General features: G+C 46.0%; 1 protein-coding gene and 1 long non-coding RNA gene across 2 annotated transcripts; one reads left to right on the top strand and one right to left on the bottom strand.

Annotated features, from left to right (window-relative positions):
- Positions 1–7,917: 7,917 nt before the first annotated feature.
- LOC123411904 lies at positions 7,918–8,461 on the bottom strand. Its single transcript, XR_006613357.1, has 3 exons — positions 8,424–8,461; positions 8,203–8,265; positions 7,918–8,096 (listed from the first exon to the last, which is right to left on the bottom strand). It is a non-coding gene; the product is annotated as an uncharacterized LOC123411904 (long non-coding RNA).
- Positions 8,462–9,034: 573 nt separating this feature from the next.
- LOC123410419 (protein RER1A-like) lies at positions 9,035–18,561 on the top strand. Its single transcript, XM_045103360.1, has 3 exons — positions 9,035–9,472; positions 17,689–17,869; positions 17,961–18,561. Exons 1-3 carry the CDS (start codon positions 9,069–9,071, stop codon positions 18,015–18,017), a joined length of 642 nt encoding a protein of 213 aa, XP_044959295.1. The 5' UTR covers positions 9,035–9,068; the 3' UTR covers positions 18,018–18,561.
- The last annotated feature ends 4,872 nt before the right edge of the window (positions 18,562–23,433 follow it).

The raw sequence follows: 23,433 nt of genomic DNA, 5'->3' as shown, positions 1-23,433 counted from the left end.
AGAGCCAGGAAAGATCCTGGGAAAACCTGTGGGTTATGGGCCCACTCAAAGAAACCACCGTTGAAACAATTGCTAGAACGAGAGATATTGCACCGGTATAAGAAAACTAGATGAGGTTAGAACCTCGAAATAATTAAAAACGGAAACTACTGAGATACTTTAGCACTTCGGATGGAATATAGAGAAACGACAATAAGAAGACTGATGAGAATTTCCAACAAGGAAAGAATTACCAAGACGACAAGGATATGAAGACACGGATAATTAAATTGAATTCACCGGAAAAGATGACAAGAATGAATAAATATGAACACGAAGCTCCTGAGAATCTTCACAATGAATCACCGGGTAAGAGAGAAAAGAACAGACAGTGGAAGCACAATGAACAGAAAAACTCTTGGATGAAAATTGAATCACTGAGAAAAAGGGCGGGAGGGTGGGAAAAACAAATGACAAATTGGGCTAGATGAGGCAACTCCGGTAAGAATTGAGAGAATGATCTTGCAAAATTGGAGAGGATAGAATTACTTGAAGAGAAACACACCGGTTGGAAAAGAATTAACATGACGACTCCGGTTGACATGAAATAAGACAATTGATAGAGCAAAAGAATTAATACTCTCATAAAAATATGAGAACACCTCTTGGAAAGGATCTGAAATCACCACTTGACATCGAAGCAACGCGAATTACCCTATGCAACAAAACAAAGGTGCGGCTAGCAATTAGCCAGAACAAACTCATGAGAAAGATTTCCGTTCGATATTTTCGTGGACAGGATTGCACGGGCTCGATTTTACAATAGCCATCAAGTGCAAGGCAGTGCACCCGACATACGAAGCATCCCCGAGTAGTAGCAAGCTACAAGGACTCTTTAAGACACAACGTGTACCGCTGTAAGTCGACCGTGAACAAACGAATCCACTAGATGTTGAACCCCAACCTAACATCAAGCATTTGTTGGAAGATTGTCCTATAAGAAACTACTTGAATTCCCACCTATGAATTCCCGAAATTTCTGGTCATGCAATCTGGTACACGGATACAAGGAGTAATATCACACAACTCCTATACTAACCCGTCACCTGTATCACATCCGTCAACACACAACCAGAATCTCGGACCTTCATCTACAACAGACCCTCGTGATCACAACGATACAAAGTATGGCAGTACTCCCGAACAATCTACACCAGTACTCGGGACATCGGGGTTATCTCGCCACTACTAGTATTGAAGCAATTACGAACATCCTTCGTTCTGAGATACTAAGAAATCTGAATGATAATGATGTGCTCAAGAATCCCCTGGAGCTCAACTCGCGTGAGACTTAGAGCAGATAGGAGGCACCAAGACAGAACTCTGTCACATCGGCATCATATAGATTCCAAACATATCCGCGTGATCCTAAAAAAAATTGAGTGAGAAGAGGAGTAGAATTAAATTATTACGTCAAGATTCCTCACCAGAGCATAGAAGAGGAGAAAAAAGAATCCTACTCTCCGATATATAACTAGACTCAACGCAGTTTTTTCACTAGACTCGACTCGGCCATGTTCGATCAATCAAGGGGGCTCCTAGGTCGGTACGGCTCTGATACCAACTTGTCACGCCCAAGATGCGACCCCATCCTCAATTTGGCACGAAGGCCTCGTCAGGGATAGAAGCGCATCTCGTTGTGTCGCAAGGATGGATATCGTTACAAGTACATGTACTGAAAAGAAGAGATATATATGCAGAGTTGGCTTACACTCGCCACTGGCTACATCAGAGTCACATCAGTACATTACATCATCATCAAGAGTAAGAGCAGGGTCCGACTACGGACAAAAACAAACGACAAAAGAAGAACGACGTCCATCCATGCTATCCCAGGCTGATGACCTGGAACCCATCCTAGATCGATGAAGAAGAAGAAGAAGAAGCAACTCCAAATGAACAATCAACGCGCTCGCGTCAAGTAACCTTTACCTGTACCTGCAACTGGTGTTGTAGTAATCTGTGAGCCACAGGGGACTCAGCAATCTCATTTCCAAAGGTATCAAGACTAGCAAGGCTTAATGGGTGAGGCATGGTTAAGTGGTGAGGTTGCAGCAGCGGCTAAGCATATGTATATGGTGGCTAACTTACGAGTACCAGAAATAAGAGGGGGAAGTTCTACGTATAACGGACGTGAGCTACTGATGATCAAATGAATGATCCTGAACACCTACCTACGTCAGACATAACCCCACCGTGTCCTCGATCGGAGAAGGAACTCACGAAAGAGACAGTCACGGTTACGCACACAGTTGGCAAGTTTTAATTAATTTAACTTCAAGTTATCTAGAACCAGTGTTAAACAAAGTTTCCACGTTGCCACATAACCGCGGGCATGGATTTCCGAAAGATTTAACCCTGCAGGGGTGCTCCAACTAGTCCATCACAAATTACCACAAGCCACATAGAAATCCTCAATCACGAAGCTCGCGATCTCGTCGGATTCCCTAGTGGAAAACATCAACTCTGAGATTACCCAAAGCATGACCAGAATCCCGATGCACAAGATATCTCGTCAAAGGTAAAACTAATCCAGCAAGGCCGCCCGACGTGTCGACGATCCTGATAGGAGTCGCGTACCTCGTTCTCAGGACACGACGGATACGCGACGCGTACAAGTGCCAAACCTCGATTTTCCTCGCGGTGTCCCCGCACAGTGCTTTGTTTTGGACCAACACTCATGAGGAGCACTGGCCGGGGGGGTGATTAAAATAGTCCGCGGGTGCCGGCGGGTCCCTATGCATTATTATTAGGTTATTAGGCAAATGTAGTACCAAAGTTGGGCCTTGCCAGACCAATCTTAATCTAAAACGAATTATCAAGGGGGTCCCCATAACAACCCCGATCGTGTTAGGAGCGCTCATTTATGGAACATAACACCGGTAGCCGAAACTAAGGAGGCAAAGGTGGAACAAAACACCAGGCTAGAAAAGGGTCGAGCCTTCCACCTTTTACCAAGTATATAGATGCATTAAATTAAATAGCTTTTAAAATATGGTGATATAAAAAGGAACCCATGTTTTCACATGGAAGCAACTGCGCCTGCAACTAGCAACGCTAACAACATGGTTGAGCAAGCAGTAACATAGCCAATCAGTGGTTTGCTAGGTCGAACAGGTTGATGTCTTTCATGGCATTGTTGAGAGGCTAATATTTAACAGGTGGTTGGCAACGAGACATAATCGACAACATCGAAATAACTAGCATGGCAATGATAGTAATGGTATCTGGGGACATGATCATCTTGCTTGAGATCCTGCTTGGAAGAAGAATGACTCCGTGAAGCAGACGAACCGATGTAGTCGAACGGGTCCTCACATCCGACATGCTTGCGGAACTCTATCGATACGAAGCAAACCGGAAACACAAATCAACACACAAAATTCACCACACTATGCAACAACACAAATGATGCATGAGAAGCTGAAAACATGCAAGGCACGGCATGACAATTCACGACAAACAAACACTACACATTAAGTGAAGTTCAATATGCAACGAGTTGCATATTGACGAAACTCCACATATGAATTATTTAGTTCACTCCCGGTTATTTACACGACAATATTAATGTTGTCAAACATGCAAGAGGTGAAGCGGAAATTAAACTACCTATCTAGACATTTTAAATGAGGTCGGAAACAACATATAGCATCTCCGAGACGACCTCACATGTTAATTTACAATTCTGTCCAGATCTGAATTAAAACCTTTAATTAGTTGTTAAACAGAAAAACAAATAGGTTCACGTGATTCTACGCATCAAGGCAAGCAATCTACACATAAAGAACATCTCCAACGGAGCTACGGATCAAAAGTTACAAGCACCGCAAGATATGATGGCATGAATGCAATATGTGTGCAACGGCGGCTACGAGCACTTCAAAACATCTAACCATCAAGGGAAAATGAAACTACACGAGATTCTAAGCAAGTTTCATGTAGGACACGATCAAATCGGAGCTACGGTTCGAAAACTACGAGCAAAACAAGAAATCACTACAATCTGCCAAAATCAGCCACATAGCATTTACTACGCCCCACAACTACGGCTACACAACTCCGATATGCACAAGCAAGGCATGGCACGGAAGAGGGCAAGAAGCACTACAACAAACAACTAACAACAACTAGCATGGCAGCAAGGAACACTAGGGAAAGAAGTCACAAAATGGCTTCCCACACACTATTTCAGACTTAGTGAAAATTACACCTCATGAAAGTGCAGTTTTCGATCTGAAGCAATATTGACAACAGCAAAACCTATAGCTACAGGACTCCAAATGGCATGAAAATTTACAGCATGCTAGAGAAACACAAGGGGTACAACTAACTCCATTGGACCAACCTCAAAAGAGCTACATATCACAAGATGCAAGCAAGACAAGACAGCAACAAAATATAACAGATTCCAGACTTGGAAATATTTCAGCTCCTCCAAATCAACACTATTTCTAGCAACTTGAGAGCAATCAAACCACACCTAAACATGCATTTCTATTGCTACCAAAAATTCCAGGGGCTAAACAAAACATCTAAGAAGAACTCCCTAGTTGACAACTAATTCAAACGAGGCACGGAATAAATCCTACGAATTAAACAAAAGGGCAACTTAGCAAAATATCTCGTGAACTAACTTGCTCTAATGCTAAAACTAATTTCACAGAAAAATCCATTTTTCTACCCCGAAAACATATAAAATACGTGGGGTTGCGCATCAAAAATAATACCACACGTAAATGCGAGACATTGTCCTAAGCACGGGAAATAATCTCGCGGCAAATCCCTACACGCAAAAATACGTTTGACCACTCTAAAATACATGACAAATTAGTCCCTAAAACATGGGCATTTCTAAAACGGCATTCGGTCAAACCGGACACGCGCGAAAAATAAACTACGAGCAAAAACATTATAGGCAGCTCACGATTCTAGGCATACGGCGCGTTAAACGATGTCAAATAAATATGCAAGTTGCAATAACGTAATCTACGCGTGAAACTACCCAAAAACCATATATTACACGTCTCGATCCGACCAACGGATAAAAAGATACGGGCATCTAAATATACGTCTATTTTCCTGAAAAGAACTAAATCAAATACGGCGCGACAACGGTTTTTTTAAAACACCGACAGGCGTCCGACGGTAGACCGGATACGGTGCCGCTACGGTCGACCGTTCGGGTACCAGACGAACTCCGATCGCGACGAAATTTGACAGGCGGCCTACCTATATATAAACAAAACCGCACGACAAATTCCAGCTCAATCGGAGAAAGTTTTATACACGCTTTATAAACACAGATACGACGGTGCCGCGGGCGCGTGCGTGTGCGGTCAGGCTCGGAACGAACAACGACGTTAACCGGCAACTAACAACGGATGCAACGTTTGAAAACTGGCGGCAACGGAGATGCCGATGCAATGCAGATGACGCGAATGATGCGATGATGATGCGACAAAATAAAACAGACACACGACGAAAACGGAAAGGAAAGGGAATCTTCTGGAACGTCGGCATCGGGCTGTCACAATGTAGGAGGTGCAAGAGGATAGACTGAGAGAAGGGGGAAGAGAAGGGATGAGCAATGGGCGATGAAACTACTTCCCTACGACATGATGGACGATGCAATCGCATGGGGGATCGATAGGCGGGAGGGGAACTCATACGAGGAGGAGGGGTGGTCGAACCATCACGACGACGTTAATGCCCTTTAATAATAGAGATTTGATCCCCTTTAATAATATAGATAAATGTCAATAAATATTGGGAAACGTTTTCCGCCAGCGAGACGAACGTTCGGCCGGACGCACACGATCCATGCGATCTCCTCTCATCGTGGCGGAACGATTCTCGCGCGTGGTAGGGCGCATGACCGAGGGGTCCCACCATCTGCGCGCCCCTACGCTGCTGTCGCCGACATCGCTGGTCCCTGCCCCCGTCGGCCATCCGCATCGGCAGTTCCCGCCCCCGTCGGCCGCCCGCATAGCCGGATCCACCCTCCGCCCGTCGTCCTCGTGGCCCGCCGTCATGGCCGGGCCGCGCGTATACAAGTGTTGCAAACGTCACCGAAAATTGCTTCAACGGCTATTGGAAAAGCTTCAAAACCCAGATGAAAAAGCTTCAACCAGGCATATAAAAAGCTCCAAGCATCATTGCCATGGCGGAATGCTACAACCGTTGACGTAAAATGCTACAATCGTTTATAAAAAAGCTGCAATCGAACATATAAAAAGCCGCAAGCAGTCATTGCCATGGCGGAAAGCTACAACGATTGATGAAAAAAGATGCAACAGAAACGATAGAGAGCGCATTAACCGAGCGCTGCTAAAAGATAATAGTTGCAACCCTTGATAGAAAAGCTTCGACCATAGATGAAAAAAGCTCTTACCATTGAGAGAGAAAGCTACAACCATACACTGCACAATCAGAAAAGTTGCAACCGTTCTAGAGAAAGCTTCAACCATATGTGCGAAAAGCTTCAACGAGCTTCGGGGGAAAAAGTTTTGACCGCCGACACCCTGTGCTACAAGCAACGAGCTTGACGGCGATGATGAGATGGGGCGACGGGAGAAGGACCCCTCGATAACCGGGGGGTGCGGGGTGCGGTTTTTGGGAGGAGGATTGCCGACAAGTTGCTTGCGTTTGTTGGCTCTCCAAGGACGGTGACGTGCGGCGAGGACGTCCAGCGAGAGGGGGCGACGGGAGAAGGACCCCTCGACCGCCGGGGGCAGGGGGAGAGGGGAGGGGTGGGGAGCACTGTTGAGCGTTGGACGAGGATGACCGACGAGGTGCTCGCCTTCGTTGGCTGGATGTTGAGGACGGGACAAGAGATCTCACGGTCAAGGGATCTTTAATCTGATGGCTGTGCTCGATCGACATGAATGTTCGGGGGTGGCGCGAGTACTTCGCGTAAATAAATCTCCCCTAATAATAAAGCGCGTAGCGCTTCTGCCGTACGTCGTCGGCTGTTTTGCAAAAAACCCCTACGTTTATTCCAAATCAACCTGTAGTCCTTACATAAGTGACACCAACGAACCTTTTTTTAGTTTTGCAAAAAGACCCTTCCGCTTTCATGGAATCAAGCCCCTTCCTTTTGGCATCTCCTCTCAGCCTCTCCGCCCCTGATGGAGCAGCAGCCGCAGTCGTCGGCGTGCGACGCTGCGGCCGACCTGGGCGGCCAGCCGGGGATGCCCATGCCCGGGCTGGTGGACTGGGCGTCCCTGCTCCTCCCGCTGGGGCCGGGCGCCGCCGCCGGGTCGACGTCGCAGCAGCAGGTGGTGGCGGGTGTGGCCAGGGAGAAGATATCGATGGTGAGCGGCGGGGCGGCTGCGGCGGGAGAGAGCGGTGTCGGGAGCAGCAGCGGGGTGGGGGTGGGAAGGGAGGAGACGAAAGGGAAGGGCAGCGTGCGTGGGCTGGGGAGCAGGAAGGCCAGCCGGCGCGGGGATGGCATAATTCCTGCAAGCCGTCGACGAGCTCGCCCGCGGGATGCCATCCCCGTCCGTTGTACCGATCAGGGCCGTAGTCGATGGCTCGCTCCCGTGTCTCCCGCTGGAGGTCGTCGCTGCGATGAGGTCTCAGATGAGCGTCGGAATGGAGGAGATGGCGATCCTGGATGCCACCGTCCCATGGAGCTTGATCAGCCGCATCAAACGCGGGTGCAGCGGCGAGTGCACGACGTTCGACGCCGTCGCCGCGCTGTTCTGGCAGTGCCGCACCTGGGCGGTCGTCATCTCCGACCCGGTCACGCCGGCGCCCCTCTTCTTCCCGAGCAGCATGCGCGGGCTCATAGGAGGCGCCGCCAAGCACGGCTATTACGGCAACTGCGTCATGCGGCAGCCGGTCGAAGCGAAGACCGGCACGGTCTAGAAAATTACCTGACTCCCTGTATCCATGGAACTCAAGTGTGTATTTGTGGTTGTATTCCAAAAGCGTATGCATCTATCTGCAGTTCCTCCGCCAGATGCAAGAAGGCCATGTAGATGAGGTGACACTGCTGTGTGCTCAGTATACTTCAGCACTGGCTTTACCGAATGTTGATTCCAAACAAAAAGCTGGTAAAAGAAAGAAAAGAAAATAGTATAAGCAGAAGAAAACAAGATCTTGAAACCATATGCCATGCACTTTACTGTGACGGAAACTTATGGAGACAAATCTTACTTTGTTGTCATTTCCACCAGACGCAAGCTGACGGTTATCATAAGACCACTTGAGCCCACAGACCTGAGAAATTTAAAAATTTGTGAGTAAATTATAAATTATCTGAAATTGCAAAATGGAACACCAATAAGATAATTCAAACATAGGACAGACAGGTTAAGCATTGTAATGATGTACGTACATGACATGCCATATTATATGAATAGTCAGGGGAATGTTACCTCAGATTTATGCCTAGTGAGTTTGCTAACATAGTCCTCCGGACGCGGTGGACTTGGGGCATGGGAGTCCGGCGCGGGTGATACCGCCAGCGTGCAAGACGGAGCGCACGGCATCAAATTTCTGCGCCCTGTGCCCGCCGTCAAGAACAACGCCTTCCCCAGGTATGCTTTCCAAACATCCCATTGCGGGTGATCTCCCCACATGCAATGCATGCATGCATGCTGCTTATTTCACAAAATAGAATCGTAGTATGGGCAAGTGATCAATGCTCACATGACTAGCTAATTAACAACCTAGCAAGTCCAGCATTGACTCAGACGTGCCAATTAGACATGGTACACATGTAGGCACTCATGTACACACACATACACACACTCTCTATCTTACGAGCATCTCAAAGAGTCTTGCATGGCAATCTTTTAATTGTGTACATTTATAAAGAGATGAGAACATATATAAGTGCTAATGTATTTTTTCTATTATTTCTTATTTAATTTTGACAGTATAGATTTTATACCCGGTACAACGCACGAGCTCTTTTACTATTATATTAGTATAAACAAGATAGGTGCGCAGTACCTGCCACTACTATAACGTCAGGGGCGTTGCTGCACGAGATCTCCAACCGCAGTCCGCTCAACGCCATGATGGACCCTTCCTCCACCGCCTCCGCCTCCGCCCCTGCTCCGGCTGCCTCCACCCACAGCGGCCATAGCGGGGGCCCCGCCGCTGCCCTGTCGGCAGCGGTCGCCACGGCATCCCGGCGGTTCCAGCACCTGCTGGACCGGTCCACTCCGCACGTGGGCCACCGTTGGCTGGGCCTCGCTGGGGTAGTGTTGGTGTACGCGCTGCGCGCGTGGTTCGCCGGCGGCTACTACATCGTGACCTATGCCCTCGGCATCTACCTCCTCAACCTCCTCATCGCCTTCCTCTCGCCTCAGGTCGACCCCGAGCTCGCCGAGGTGCTCGGCGAGGGGCCCTCGCTCCCCACGCGCTCCTCGGACGAGTTTCGTCCGTTCGTCCGGCGCCTGCCCGAGTTCAAGTTCTGGTGCGATCCTTTGCTTTTGCTTGTGTATAAACCGGATCCCGTGGTTATGGAATCGTTTGTATATGTTTAAGTAGAGTTACTGTAGCATAGATGCGTTCTTCTTGCTTTCTTGATGTGTTAGGGTCTTTTTTTTTTTTTGATCAAAAGGGGTTCCACCCACTACATTTAATTGCTAAAACGGAGCACTGTTAGGGTCTTCTCTGTATGTGCTATGGTGGTCCGCGAGGATCTTTGAGCGCTCCGTTGAGATTTGATGTTACTTTGAATCTGCTGACTTTTTCTATCAGTGCTGGCAACTAACATACGGACAAATCGCTACGGATGAGATCTACAGAGTAATCCTCCCCGTGAATTTCAACTAACCTCCCCGTAATGGGTACCCCCCCCCCCCCCCCCCCCCCCCCACACACACACACACCCACGCACACCACGTCCTCCCCGAAATTAATTTTGTAGTTCTCCGGTACATTTTGTATTACCCGGGTACTTGAGATCTTGATAATATGTGAGACGTGATGTGGTTATTTGATGGTAGAGTTTTTCCTTTCTGAGGGTAGAACTTCTTGGGTCGATGTGTGAGCAGCCAATTTCTGTCTTGGTTGAATTGCGGAATTTCAGAGATTGATGCGGGAGTGGGACTTAGCTGATTTCTGCAAAAACTCTTGTGCAGCCAAGCATGACTGCTTGTTATTTATTTGCTCATTTTATGGCTACGTTCCGTGTATGTTATAGATTGTCAAGGTGGGAGCTTGTTTGTGATTTCAATGCGTGAACACAGTCGCACTGGCCTTTGTTTCTGTGACTTCTGTTGGCTTGCTTGGGAGCTGCAATTGGCATGGGATCCAATTTTGTTTAGCATAGGTGTTCAAAGTAGCGGGGAAATAAAATCCAGTGTAAAACACAAAATAAGTTTGGCTATTTTCCGAACGTTATGTATTTAGGGCCAGTTCTTTTTATCTTCTGAGACAACTTCTGGGTTCCGGAATCTAGAGCTGAAAGAACTAGAAAAAGCCTCCTAGCTGCCCAACTCGTGGCCTCCATTTCCCTCACAAAAGTCGTTGGATGGAGAATCGGCCCCATTCCAATTTCCAGCCGATTCCCGAGCTGTAACTTGAACAAAACGTTTTTTTTGCTTTGCCCCCTTTTCATCATTTTCTACCTGGCGCTATCTCCTCGCCCAACTGAATCCTCAACACGGCCGCCGCCGCTCTCCCTGCTCCCGCCCTACCTCGTCGCATCGACCGGTGCAACCTCTCGTCCCTGACGCTGATCCGCCTCCTCTTCTTCAATGACGGTGGACGCATGGGAGTCGGAGGCAGGCGTCCTTGGCAGGTACTGCACCCTACCAACCGGCGCGCTGGCAGTCTGGCACGTGGCGCTGAACAACATCATGCTGGACCAGGGCGAGGGCTCGCGTTGGTATGGCCGCCTCCCACCGCAGCTCTGTGGGCATGGGCACGCGTGGTGTGGCCATGAGCTTGTTGTTGTGAAACTTCTGGTCGCTGTCACCATTTTGCTTATCATGTTCAATCTTCAGTTCCTTAGGATTGGGTGTCCAGGCTCCAGTTTTGATTATGTTTCGAGTGGTACGAGTACGCAGGAACGGAATGTGTGTTTTGTGAATATTATGACCAACTTTGATGCTAAGTTGGCAGTGGGCATGCTATTTGAGTGGTTATTTCTTATTTGGACTATTATGTTTAGTAGATAGTGGACATGCTATGTGAATTTTGATGTTTAGCACACAATCGGCATTATAAACATTTCAGCACACAACTCATACAACAATCTCGGACTTCAATAGCTGAAAAGAACTGGACAACTGAATTTGTACGCAACTGTTTCTGTGGGCAGTTTCTCAGAACAAGATTCTGGAGAATCTGGAGCTGAAAAGAATGAGCCCTTAGTATGAACTACTGAACATTTTCCTATTCCCACCTTTTTTTTTTGAATTGCCGAACACTTCCCTATCCCCATCTGGGCGTGCACTCCTTCTCTTACAGCTAGCAAAACTGAACCCTTGGTGCATGCATGCAAGTATAATAAAGAAGATGATGTCAGCAAATAATACTTCATTTTGAATAATCAGAATGTTTTAAGTCCCAAATAGTATTATCCAATTTACAATCTGTTTTCACCATTAAGTTGGTCATGCCGAGATATTTGAAACTAGTTCTCATATGGGTATGCACTGACATCTCTTTTTTGGGTTAAAAATGGTAAGCTACTCACAAGTAGTTATTTGACATGAAAACTAGAATTCTTTGGAATGTTGTAGCGACTTCTCAGAGCTCAGAATTTATCAGTGGTACTATATAAGTTACCAAACCGTTAGCCATTGTTATCATCTTAAAAATTTATCTCGTTTGGATGTCTAAACAATTTTTGGGAGCTTAGAGATTACCAAGCAAGTAAATGTGTCAGTTACCAGATAGCAATGTTTAGTACTCCCTCCTTCCGGAAATACTTGTCGGTGATATGGATAAAAATGGAGGTATCTAGAACTAAAATACGTCTAGATACATCCATTTACCCGACAAGTATTTCCGGACGGAGGGAGTATAACGATAACTGGTACCATATCGCTCGGGTGCTGAGTAAGGATATATAGGAGAATTTTCCGATTAATCGGCCGATAAATAAGTTAATTGGCTATTCGGTGACGCACCGAGTAGTGATTAACTGACTGAAATGCTGATTAATTGGCTGATATTAGGAACAATGCAGTATAGTTCAAGATATACTTATCAACTTTAAACTAAATTCGCTGGCAGGCAACATTATTTTAGTTACTGGATTGCTCACAGTTTATTCGACTAGACTGTGTGAGTTACCAACAAGGTTTTTGAGTTGATAAGTCGACGAGTTACCAACATGGATTGCTCTCTTTTTGATAATAGGATCCAAATAAAATATTTGGGGCAAAACAACTTCCCTAATTTGAGGACTTGGAGTACAAACCTCAATCAGGGTTTTTTGAAAGCTTAAATTAAATAAATGCATTTTGGTAAGAATAATATTTTATAAAAGTAGTTTTAAGCCCTATACATAGAGATGATCATTGGGCAAAGGTTTGGGTCAAGGAGATGAGTCTTGAGAGGAAAAGAATTTTTGTGATTTAAAACACAATCAAGCACTCAAGCAAATAGCAACCATATCAAACATCATAAGCACACGAAAAGTTTTAACTGGTCCAATTTTTTATAACTCAAGCATAGCAAGTGGTACAAACATAGGGTGTGACACGACGACCGAGGAGGAAGAAGAGGCGTAGGTAAGACCATAGCTAGTCGGCTCTAGAATGTTGTCTCCCCTAGCTTGCCTTATATACTTGGTCGAGCTAGGGTTACATTTCTTGGGTCAGATTACTTGTGGGCTCACCCCCCTTGGCCCCTTGGTCGAATCGGACCATGCTGTGTGTGGGTAGCTGCCTGCTTCCTTGTCTCCCAAGTTGGTTTGACTCATCACCTTGGTTGATGTCGTAGCCGACTCTATGCTCGGCTGGCATGTCCAGGTGTCATATCCTCGTCAGTAGCCCTTGAGTATTGTGTTACCTACGGGAGGTTGCCAGGGACTTGTTGAATTTCTGCAAAAAGGATAAAGAGAGAAGCAAACAAAAGCCTATCGATGACCTGGTCATCTATGTCGAGCAAGGACGTCACGGCGATTGAGTCTTGCCGCGAAGGGATGCCGTCCTTTAGTTGGCTCTGCCCCGTCGAGGCCTTCCGCCGCTGGGTGGGTGAGGCTTGCGAGTTGGTCCCAAGATCCAACGTGTAAACTTGGTGTGAACAATGGCGGCAAACTTACTATAGATAAGACCTCACTACGAGAAGATAAAATATATCCATGCTTGTCAGAGAGGATAAAATATATCCTCGAGTGAACAAGATTGAAAGGACGCTGAGACATAGTCTCGCTAATATACACAACCGGAGACGGATCCAAGAACACCATGTCGAACAAAGGATGAGAGGCGAGAGCTGCATAAGTGACCAAGACGATGATGCACCTCTTCAGAACAGCCCGTAAACAAGGACAAACTAAGGGAGTTGGACCTCGCACTTGAGTGAACAAGATTGAAAGGATGCTGAGACATAGTCTCGGTCAGACACACCATCGGAGACGGATCCAAGAATACCATGTCCAACTAAGGACGAGAGATGAGAGCCGCATAAGTGACCAAGACGATGATGCCCATGTTGAGAAGAGCCCGTAAACAAGGCATCCAAGGCAAACAGACTGGCAGCGGTGGCAGCGGAGGGAAGGTCAAGCCAATCAACTCCCAGAGACCTTGGGAATAATGACGGCGAGGGCCCACACCAAGTAGAGCGCCCGTGTGACGATCTTGAACAGAGCAAGATTCAAAGTCAAGAATGACCCTACGACCACCAGAAATGAGCTGCATGGTAAGCCGAGTAACATGAGCAAGATCAGAAACATGAAAAGACGAAGTGGTAGATTGCCTCGACCAATGACTGAGAGGTACGTACCATCAACAATAAAAATATGAAGTGAGAGTCTAGTGGTTAAATAGAGGACAAATTGGATGAATCATGAGCCATATAAAAAGATGCTTCAGTACCAAGAATCCACGGAGATGTACCTGCTTGTGTAGAAGGTGGTCTCACAATGCTAGAAGAGTTGGTAGCAAAACCAACAAAACCTGTCAGTGGAGAACCGGGATACACAGCTAGCACGCATGGTAGTTGCGTAATCTCCTGTTTGGATAGGGGCTTAATTGAAGAGGTCGACATAGATTCACCTGATAATGGAGAACGAGAGGCAACAAGCAGGTCATGAAGACACTCAACCTTGACGTAGATCCACCTAACAATGGAGAACCAGAGGCACCACAACCTCGTGCTCAGTGAAGGGCACAACTGAAGTAGTCGATATAGAAGCAGTGGCCAGCATCACCCGTGGAAGCCGCTAGAGTAGGCTGAATAGCATGACTAACACCAGTTGCAGAAGCCGGACGAGGTCGCATGCAGACAAGCACTAAGTGCCAAGGGAAGGCGCATGTGTGAGGCGTAGACAATGGAGCGATATGCACCAACACTGCCGGTGATAGTCCCGAGGAGTCCATGTACAACGACAATCACCATGCGTGGAGGTCGCAGGAGGAGTCGCTTGGGAATGACCACCACAGCCCGTGGAAGGTGTCAGAGGGAACGACCTCACATGTGGATGAGCACCAATCACCGAGGAAAGGTGCGTGTGCGAGATGGGGTCAATGTAAGGAACATTGTCAACAACCAACGACAGCGAGGGAGATGTGTAGACGAAAACATCATTCCTGTTTTTTTTACTCTGAAGCCCAGTCCAATGCATCACACACAACACACTGCATGCATACAAGAGGTCCGGGATTGGCAGGCAGCAGAAGCAACATCCGACAAGTTGCTGGCAGGAAGCTGCAGGTGCAAACAAAGGGGCGGCTGGATCTATCCACAATCATGGATGGCAACCATGGACGCGACTAGGTGTGGTGCATAGGCGTCCTTGAGGTTGGAGCACTCGTCGATCTCAGACATGGAGTATGGTGGCGGGGGGTGGGCGATCGGGGACCTGGAGCCCAGTGGGGAGGTAGTGGGCGGCAGTGGGGGACAACCCGGAGGGCTGCGACACGGCTTAACTTGAGACATGAGGACATTAGGAGGTTGGCAACGCGGAGACCTGAGGTGGGAGATGCGAGTCAGAGAGAGAGAAATTGGGATGAAAGGGAGAAGAGGCAGCGACGACCAGCTAAGAGGAGGATGGTGGCAGCACAAGAAGGGAGACTGCCAAGGCCAGCCAAGAGGGGATGTTGGTGGCGTGAGCATGAGATTGCATCAGAGCATGAGTCGCGTGTGGAAAAAATTAACCTAGAACTCTAATACCGTGTTTGGAAATATGCAACTCGTATACAGAGGCGGAGCTAGCACTATAGCATTGGGGTCAATTGACCCCAATGAAATTAGGTTATACTAGTACTAAATTTTCTACTTATTGAAGAGGAACTAGTGTTGAACCCTTTTAGTTTATGAAGATGACCCCAATGATTATTTTTTGTGGCCGCGCCCCTGCTTGTATATGCAGGTGGCCGTAGGCCAGTATGTATACATGTATAGGTGTGGTACAATATGCATAAAGCCCCTTATAAAACCGGGAAAATACAAATGGTACACGGCTAAATACTTATAGCTCTAACAGGCCCTATGGCTAAAGATCTGACCCCGCGTAACAGGGCAATGCTAAATTGCTAATACCTCCTCTCGTAATTTAATTTGACAACAACTACAACAAAACCTTTTAGTCCCAAACAAGTTGGGTAGGCTAGAGTTGAAACCCATAAGACCTCGAAACTAGCTCATGGTTCTGGCATGTGGATAGCTAGCTTCAGCGCACCACTGTCCATGGCTACTTCTTTGGTGATATTCCAGTCCTTTCAACGGACTCCTCCCATGCCAAATTTGGTCATTTGTCCATATATCCATCCCAACATGCGCATCTTTGTTACACCTTGGACATGTTGTTTAGTTGGCCAACATTCAACGCCATATGACATAGCAGGTTGAATCGCTGCCCTATAGAACCTGCCTTGTAACTTTTGTAGCACTCCCTTGTCACACACGACACCAGAAGCTTAGCGCCACTTCATTTCAGGGTGCACCTCTTGGTTGGCTTGCCATATGAGCTATGTCCTCTATGGTATCTTTTGTTAAACTATTGCTGATATGAGTTAAATCAAAGGGCATATGCCATACAAAATCTAGTTCGTATGGTACGCGTATTATTCTTTAGTTAAACTCTATTGGGTGGCATATTATCATCATTACGCAAAAAAATCGTCACTTCTGGATCATTCCATGGTATAATCTTGTTCTCTGTTTAATTGCTGATTTTTTTGCAAGTTATTCAGTATTCAAGCAGGCACCCTTCAAAGCCTGCATATGATTGCATTCCCTCTAATCAATCCAGTATCATGCTGTAATCACCACCACTGGTTTTCTTGTAATAGAAGATTTTACAACGGATAACTTTACCATACCCAATGTTTGCTGGTTTGAGCCAACCACACTATTCAGCCATTACAGCACATTGTCAATGGGTTTGACAGTCTGCTGCCAATGATTTTCTACTTTTAAGCAGTTCTTCTGGTTTCCTGGTTGGTAATATGTGACCTACCCAGTATTTTTCCATGATAATTCCACTATGTTTTTTTGGCTGTATATTGATATTTTCCAAAAATATTATGTTAACTTTGCATCTAACGTGTAAGGTTTGTTATTTTTGTGCTTTATATTTGTGCCCTTGTCATTAAATCATGTTGAGTAGCATCTACGTTGGAAAATATTGAACGTTGATCATCATCTTGTTATTTTGCTATGATAATGTGTTTATTGCACCCAAAAGGACGTTAATCTATGAGCAATACCATTTCGTCAAGGTTTTTATATGCAGTTGATTCGGGTTAATTTCTCTTTGCTTTTTTACGGGGTTAACTTTTCAGTGAGTGGGTAAAAGAAGAGCTTTGCTACACTTACGTGAATTTGCTACGAAGACTTACGTACATGCTGGTGTGGCCTTGCTTAATTGGCTGGCACGCCCCTCCACCCTTAAAATCAGGAGGGGAGTGCTTAGGATTAACGAAGGAAATTACATTTTTACGTAAGATTACGTAGCAATTTTCGTAGGTTTAGCATTTTTGGTAAAAGAAATATCATTATTGAACGACCGATTGTATGTGTTCCTTGCTAAGAGGGAAATACCCTTTGGTTCCTGGGTGTATATACACCTGATATGGGGATTTTTTTAATAAATTTTAAGAAAGTCAAAAAGTGTAGAAGCTTTTTAGAATAAACTTGACTTTCTTTCGAACTAGTATATAATTTTTCATGAATAAAAAAACTATTTTTGACTTCATGGCGAAAAAGATAAAATTTATTTGCTATTATAGGTCACTATTCACACTATTTTGGCCGAATATTTTGTTTCTTCGAAAAGAAGTCAACATTTTTTTCCTTCTGTCGATTTTTTTCTACAAGTACGATGAAAGGTCAAGTTTATTTTGAAAATATTTTCAGGATTTTTAACTTTTTACTTAATTACTCATTTTTTCTCCGTATAGGGTGTATATACACCCATAGACCAAAGGTTCCTGTCCTTGCTAAGACATTCTGTTTTCTCCTGTCCTGTCCTTAATTACTCATTGTACTCTGTTTTCTCCTTTGCAGGTATTCTATACTTAAGGCATTCTGCATTGCTTTTGGCATGACATTCTTCAGTGTGTTCGATGTGCCGGTGTTTTGGCCTATCCTTCTTTTCTATTGGGTGGTGTTGTTTACTGTCACAATGAAGCGTCAGATCCTTCATATGGTGAAATACAGATATGTTCCATTCACCTTTGGGAAACAGGTACCTTAAATTAATCATTTCAGTTAGTTGCTGCAACTTGCTCACATAATCTTAATATCTGTTATGTTGTTGATATATTTTTTTTTGGCAGCGTTATAATGGCAAAAGGGCAGCTTCTGCAGATGATCTCACACTTCCCAAGGATTAAATATATGGGAATTTGAAATGGTGAAATGCTTTTATTAGTTATGAAAACGTAAGAGATAGAAAATGCTTATAGTGGCTGCACCCCACCGGTAGCTCCTTACAAAGATCTGAATGATGCAAATTGCAATGCTAACATCAAGCATTATGACCTCACTGAACCCTGATATCTTTACAGCGCTGAGAATAGGCCTTGGTGGCCTAACCTGGATATCTGTATTCCCATGGTGTTTCCCGGTAGTGGAGCTAAATGACTGTACACGTTTGTTAGTCTGTTTTTCGTTGTATATCATATATAAGGTGGAGAAGATGGCCCAGAATCCTGTATACTTTCGTCAAATGCTTTATTTCATTGTATATCATATACTTCCTCCGTCCGGAAATACTTGTCCTTCCTCCATCCGGAAATACTTGTTTTAGAGATGAATGTATCTAGACTTATTTTAGTTATATATACATTCATTATGTTCATTTCTAGGACAAGTATTTTCGGACGAAGGGAGTATAACATGGCGAAGATGGCCTAGAATCTTTATACTTTCGTCAAATGCTTTATTCAACAATCGTTTCTTGCCGGCTTTGCCTTGCTTTTACAGCATAATGTTGCGGTTTCCTTGCGTAATCCGTCCTCTGTTGATTGCTGCCCTCCACCCTTGCCCCACGCCGCCTTGCATCCCCTTCCTCCCCCTCTCCCATGACCGGAGTAGCGGGAGCCTACCGATTGGTGCCTCCCACCCTTGCCCCATGCCGTCGTGCTTCCCCTCCCCCCCTATCCTATGACCGGAGTAGCGGGAGCCTACCGAAGCAGCGACGAGCCGGAGCTGGGGTGATGATACAATCTGCTTTTCTATTTTGTTTCAACCTGGTTTTCAATGGCAAGGGGTGGTGTTGCTTGTCCATAACTGGAGTAGTGGGAGCCTACTGAGCTTTTCTATTTTGTTTCAACCTGGTTTTCAATGGCAAGGGGTGGTGTTGCTTGTCCATAACTGGAGTAGTGGGAGCCTACTGAAGCAGTGACGAGCCGAAGGTTAGCTTCTCCAAGCACGTGAGTGGACACGGTGGTGGCCATGACGGGTAGAAAAGAGCGAAGGGGGCACAACGGCCGCCGAGCGACAGTTTGGACTGGATCCTGCCATGTGATAGGCTGGCTTATTAAGGATGATAGACTACTCATATCAATAAGGAATTCCTTCTATTTCGGGAGCCCATTCAGACAGAACTCCCAGGTTAAGCGTGCTCGGATTGGAGTAGTTTTAGGATGGGTAACCGACCGGAAAGTTGTTCCCGGGTGCGCATGAGTGAGGACAAAGTGCGCAGAAAAGACTCATATTGATATGTGGGGACAGTCTAGATCCCGTCAGGAGTAACGACCATCGACGGGTGTGTCCGGACGTTACAAGTTTGTTATCAGAGCCGACCCTTGCGGTTACACGGATGTTTGCGGACAGGTGTGCGGTCATGTTGTTCATGACGTTTGTGACCCGTCATGGCACACGACATGGCACATGTACTGGACTGAAAGAAAAGTGCGCAAAAAAGACTAGTATTGATAGTACGTGAGATTACACGCCATCGCCGGAAGTCCAGGTGGTCGCATTTTGACCAGAAGATACAACGGCGCACTGGCTAGAACCTCTTAGTGCTCTCTGCACCGATATCCCTAACCATTTGCTGCAAAACTTGGGCTCCAAGGACACACAAAGCGGATAGAGCAGTCAAATCCCTTCCCTCCCTCTTGTTCGTGTCCACCTCCATGGGAGTTCGAGAAGAAGTGGAGAAAAAGAAGCTTGAGCTCTAGATTTGGGACGCCCACGAGCTTATTAAGAGGGCTTTCACCAGATCTAGCGCCTCCTCCTTTCCTCCACCATGGAGTCGAAGAAGAAGACAAGGACGACGACTACCGGCAGCTACTCGCAAGCACCGGCGACAGAAACCACAACGACATCACACCAATCCATAAGACAACTCGAACTAAGCAACTATATACAAGCAACACCCAAGCGCCTCTCCCTAGCCATCGTCGATCGACATCGCCGACAGACGAGCCTCGAGATCGGGACGGGGTGCGTGAAACGACTCTCAAGGGGACGAGCGGAGAAGGAGAGGAGAGGGAGGAAGAGAAGAGGGTAGTGTCGCCCCCGGGTAAATAGGTGCCCCGACTGTTGGACCAACGAACACGGGCCAGGAAATCAACATTGCTTGTCCCATATACAGGCTATGAACTAGAGTTAGAGCATCTCCAACAGATTCCTTAAAGCCGCGACCCTTAAACCGTGGATAAGTATCGAGAAAAACACGGTGTAAAGGCCGAAATCGGCTTTGTTCCGCGTGTTGCCGATTTTGGCCCTCAAACTGTAAAACCATACAAAGCAATTGAACATGATTTTGATAAATAAAATACAAATTTGGAGAATTCCAACACAATTTTGGCGACATTTGAACATAGTTTTCATGTCACAGTCTAATGGACATCGCATCCATCATCACTCATCCATCATTATCATCACAAGATAAAATCTTCACCGTCACCACCACCACCATTGCCACCACCACTTGTCGAGCCACCTTGCTCAGTGAACCTTGGCACCGCATGGCCTCTTCCGGCTAGCCTCCTCTCCAAGATCTCTAACCTCACTATATCATGCCATTCTTTGGTGAGCTCATCCATATCATTTCGATTCATCGTCATGATCTTGTTCTCCTCTTGAAGGAGCTTGGCCATGTCTTTGTTCTCCTCGGACATGGCTCTTCTCTCCTCAATGGAGACCTTGCACATGGTCTCCTCCTTGAATAGTTGCCACTTCTCTTGCTTCTCTTGATCCTTCTTCTTGGCCAACTCCTTTGTCTCCATTGTCTTGATCACCAATGCCTCATTGGAATTGACCATGTCATCTATCTTGTCCTGCATGCTTCATGCCTCCGCTTCCCCCTTGATCTTGTCCTTGGCCTTCTTGTTTTCATCGGACTTGTTCTTGTTTCTTGGGCCATCGTCATCTTCATCATCATCATCCAACTTGGTGAGTGAACCTCTATTCAGTCGGGATTCTTTGCCAATCAACTTCCACTTGTTGCACTTTTCAAGCAATTCCCAACAATGCTCTAGTGTAAATGGCATGCCATTGGAAGCTTCCATGTCCTTGTACCCTTCTTGCGCAGAATTTTGGCCTACAAAATGAAACAATGTCATGCAACTACTCACATAATCATTTTGCACTACTTGGGGCGTGAAAACAAACTTACATAATCAGCTTCAACGGTGCCACATGGAGGTGGATTGCGGACTTGCTCCAAGCTACCACTCCAACATCTACAAATCGGCTTGATCACATCCCAATGACCTTGGAGTGACCGATAGGTGTGGGGCATCCTTGAGGGATACTTTTCCATCATTCAAAAGAATTGGTCCTATATCCGTTGCCAATACCGCTTGACGGTTTGGTCAATGCCAATGCACGCATCAAGAGACACAACTTACCAATCCTCGACCAAGCCTCGATTTTCCAATTGTGTGTAGATCTTCAATCTTGCACGCACTTTTGCTTGAGCTTGGTCGATCCCCTCCCCAATCTCCTCCACCTCATCTCCTTCCCCACTGTGACCGTGCACACCACCATCCATTTCATTGTAGTCGTAATAACCGATCAGGGCTTGAGCAATGTTGATGGCGTTGTCATCCAACATGTGCACAAAATCGATAGTCGAATCATGCAAATTGGCGCTAAAATTTCTCTCCACAAGTTACATACAATCACAATGACGAAAAATAAAAACAATTACAAGAACCTTGCACCCATTCCGTGGAACACCTCGTGGGCGACAACAACAATGTCATCGGCGGGTGTCCTCAGGGTAGCTCTTCGGGCGGCGATCAGAGGAGATGATTGTGCGGTGCTCGGAGGACCTTTTCTGGCCGCCTTCATGGGGGTTCTTGACTTGCAGGTTGGTAGTTGGGTACTGCTCGTCAGAAAAATAATCATGGGTACCTTCCGGAAGAGAATCAACCGCGGATAACAATACCGAAGGATCAAATTGTTTTGTCATGCATGAAAATGGTACTAGTGGATAGATTGGTTTTTTTCTGATCATTTTTCATATATAAATCTTTTTGTAACACCCAAGATACGATACTATCCTCATTCGGGCTGGGGGGCCTTGATAGGGATAGAAGCACATCTCGTCATTTCGCAAGAATGGATATCATTACCAGTACATGTAAAGAGGAGGTGAGTATATGGAATTGGCTTACACTCGCCACAAGCTAAATCATGATCCTCTCAATACAACAATAATTCAATCACCATATAGAAGCGCAATGTCCGACTACAGACAAAATCAAACGATAAAGTTAACATCCATCCTTGCTAATCCCAGGCTGCCATCCTCGAACCCATCCTATGTCGATGAAGAAGAAGTAGAAGAACTCCAAATCAAACAAGCATAGCTCTCACGTCAAAGCATCACTTTACGTGTACCTGCAATTGTTGTTGTAGTAATCCGTGAGCCACAAGGACTCAACAATCTCATTTACAAGGGTATGAAGACTAGCGAAGCTTAATGGGTGAGGCATGGTTAAGTGGTGAGGCTGCAACAAGCACTAAGCATTTATCTGAGTGGCTAACTTACGAATACAAGAATAAGAAGAGTGGTCTACACATAAACGGACGTGAACTATTAAAGATCAAGAAGTGATCGTGAACACCTACTTACGATTCAATCATAACCCCACCATGTTCCCTTATTGGTTCAAACCTCACATGAAGAGTCAGTCATGGTTACACACATGGTTGGTGTATTTTATTTGAATTTACTTCATGTTTTCTACTATCGGATGTTAAACAAATTTCCATGTTGCCACATAACTGCGGGCATGGCTTTCAAAAAGATTTAACCCTATAGGGGTGCTCAAACTCATCCATCACAAACTAACCACAAGATGCGGGGAAAACCTCAACCATGGGATAGCCCGTAGTATCCTGGGAATCCCGATGGAAAACCTCAACCTCATGATAGCCCAAAGTATCCTCGGAATCCTGTGCACAAGATGTTCGAGAAGGGTAAAACAAATCCAGCAAGACCACCCGGCAGGCCAGATCCCAATAGGAGTCGTGCATATCTCTTTCTCATGGCACTACTAGATGGGCAAGACGTCGGGTTGTCCGAAACCCTGGGTGACCTGGGGGCGTCGGACATCGCCCAGTTTGGACCAACACTCATGAGGAGCACTCGTCCGGGGGGTTGTTTAATTATCCATGGGGTGATCACACCCTATGCCAATTTTAGTTCTTATTAAGCAAATAGTACCAATGTTGGGCCTTGTCAGAAGAGTTTGTTCTCAAAACAAAAATCAAGGGGGGTCCTCATAACAACCCCAAGCATGTTAGGAGCGCTCAATATGGAACATAACACCGGTACACAAGTAA

The sequence above is a fragment of the Hordeum vulgare genome, chromosome 7H, assembly GCF_904849725.1.
Source record: "Hordeum vulgare subsp. vulgare chromosome 7H, MorexV3_pseudomolecules_assembly, whole genome shotgun sequence".
In the NCBI taxonomy this organism is placed as follows: Eukaryota; Viridiplantae; Streptophyta; class Magnoliopsida; order Poales; family Poaceae; genus Hordeum; species Hordeum vulgare.
The sequence above is the reverse complement of the archived record's forward strand: the minus strand, read 5'-3'. Positions and strand labels throughout refer to the sequence as shown.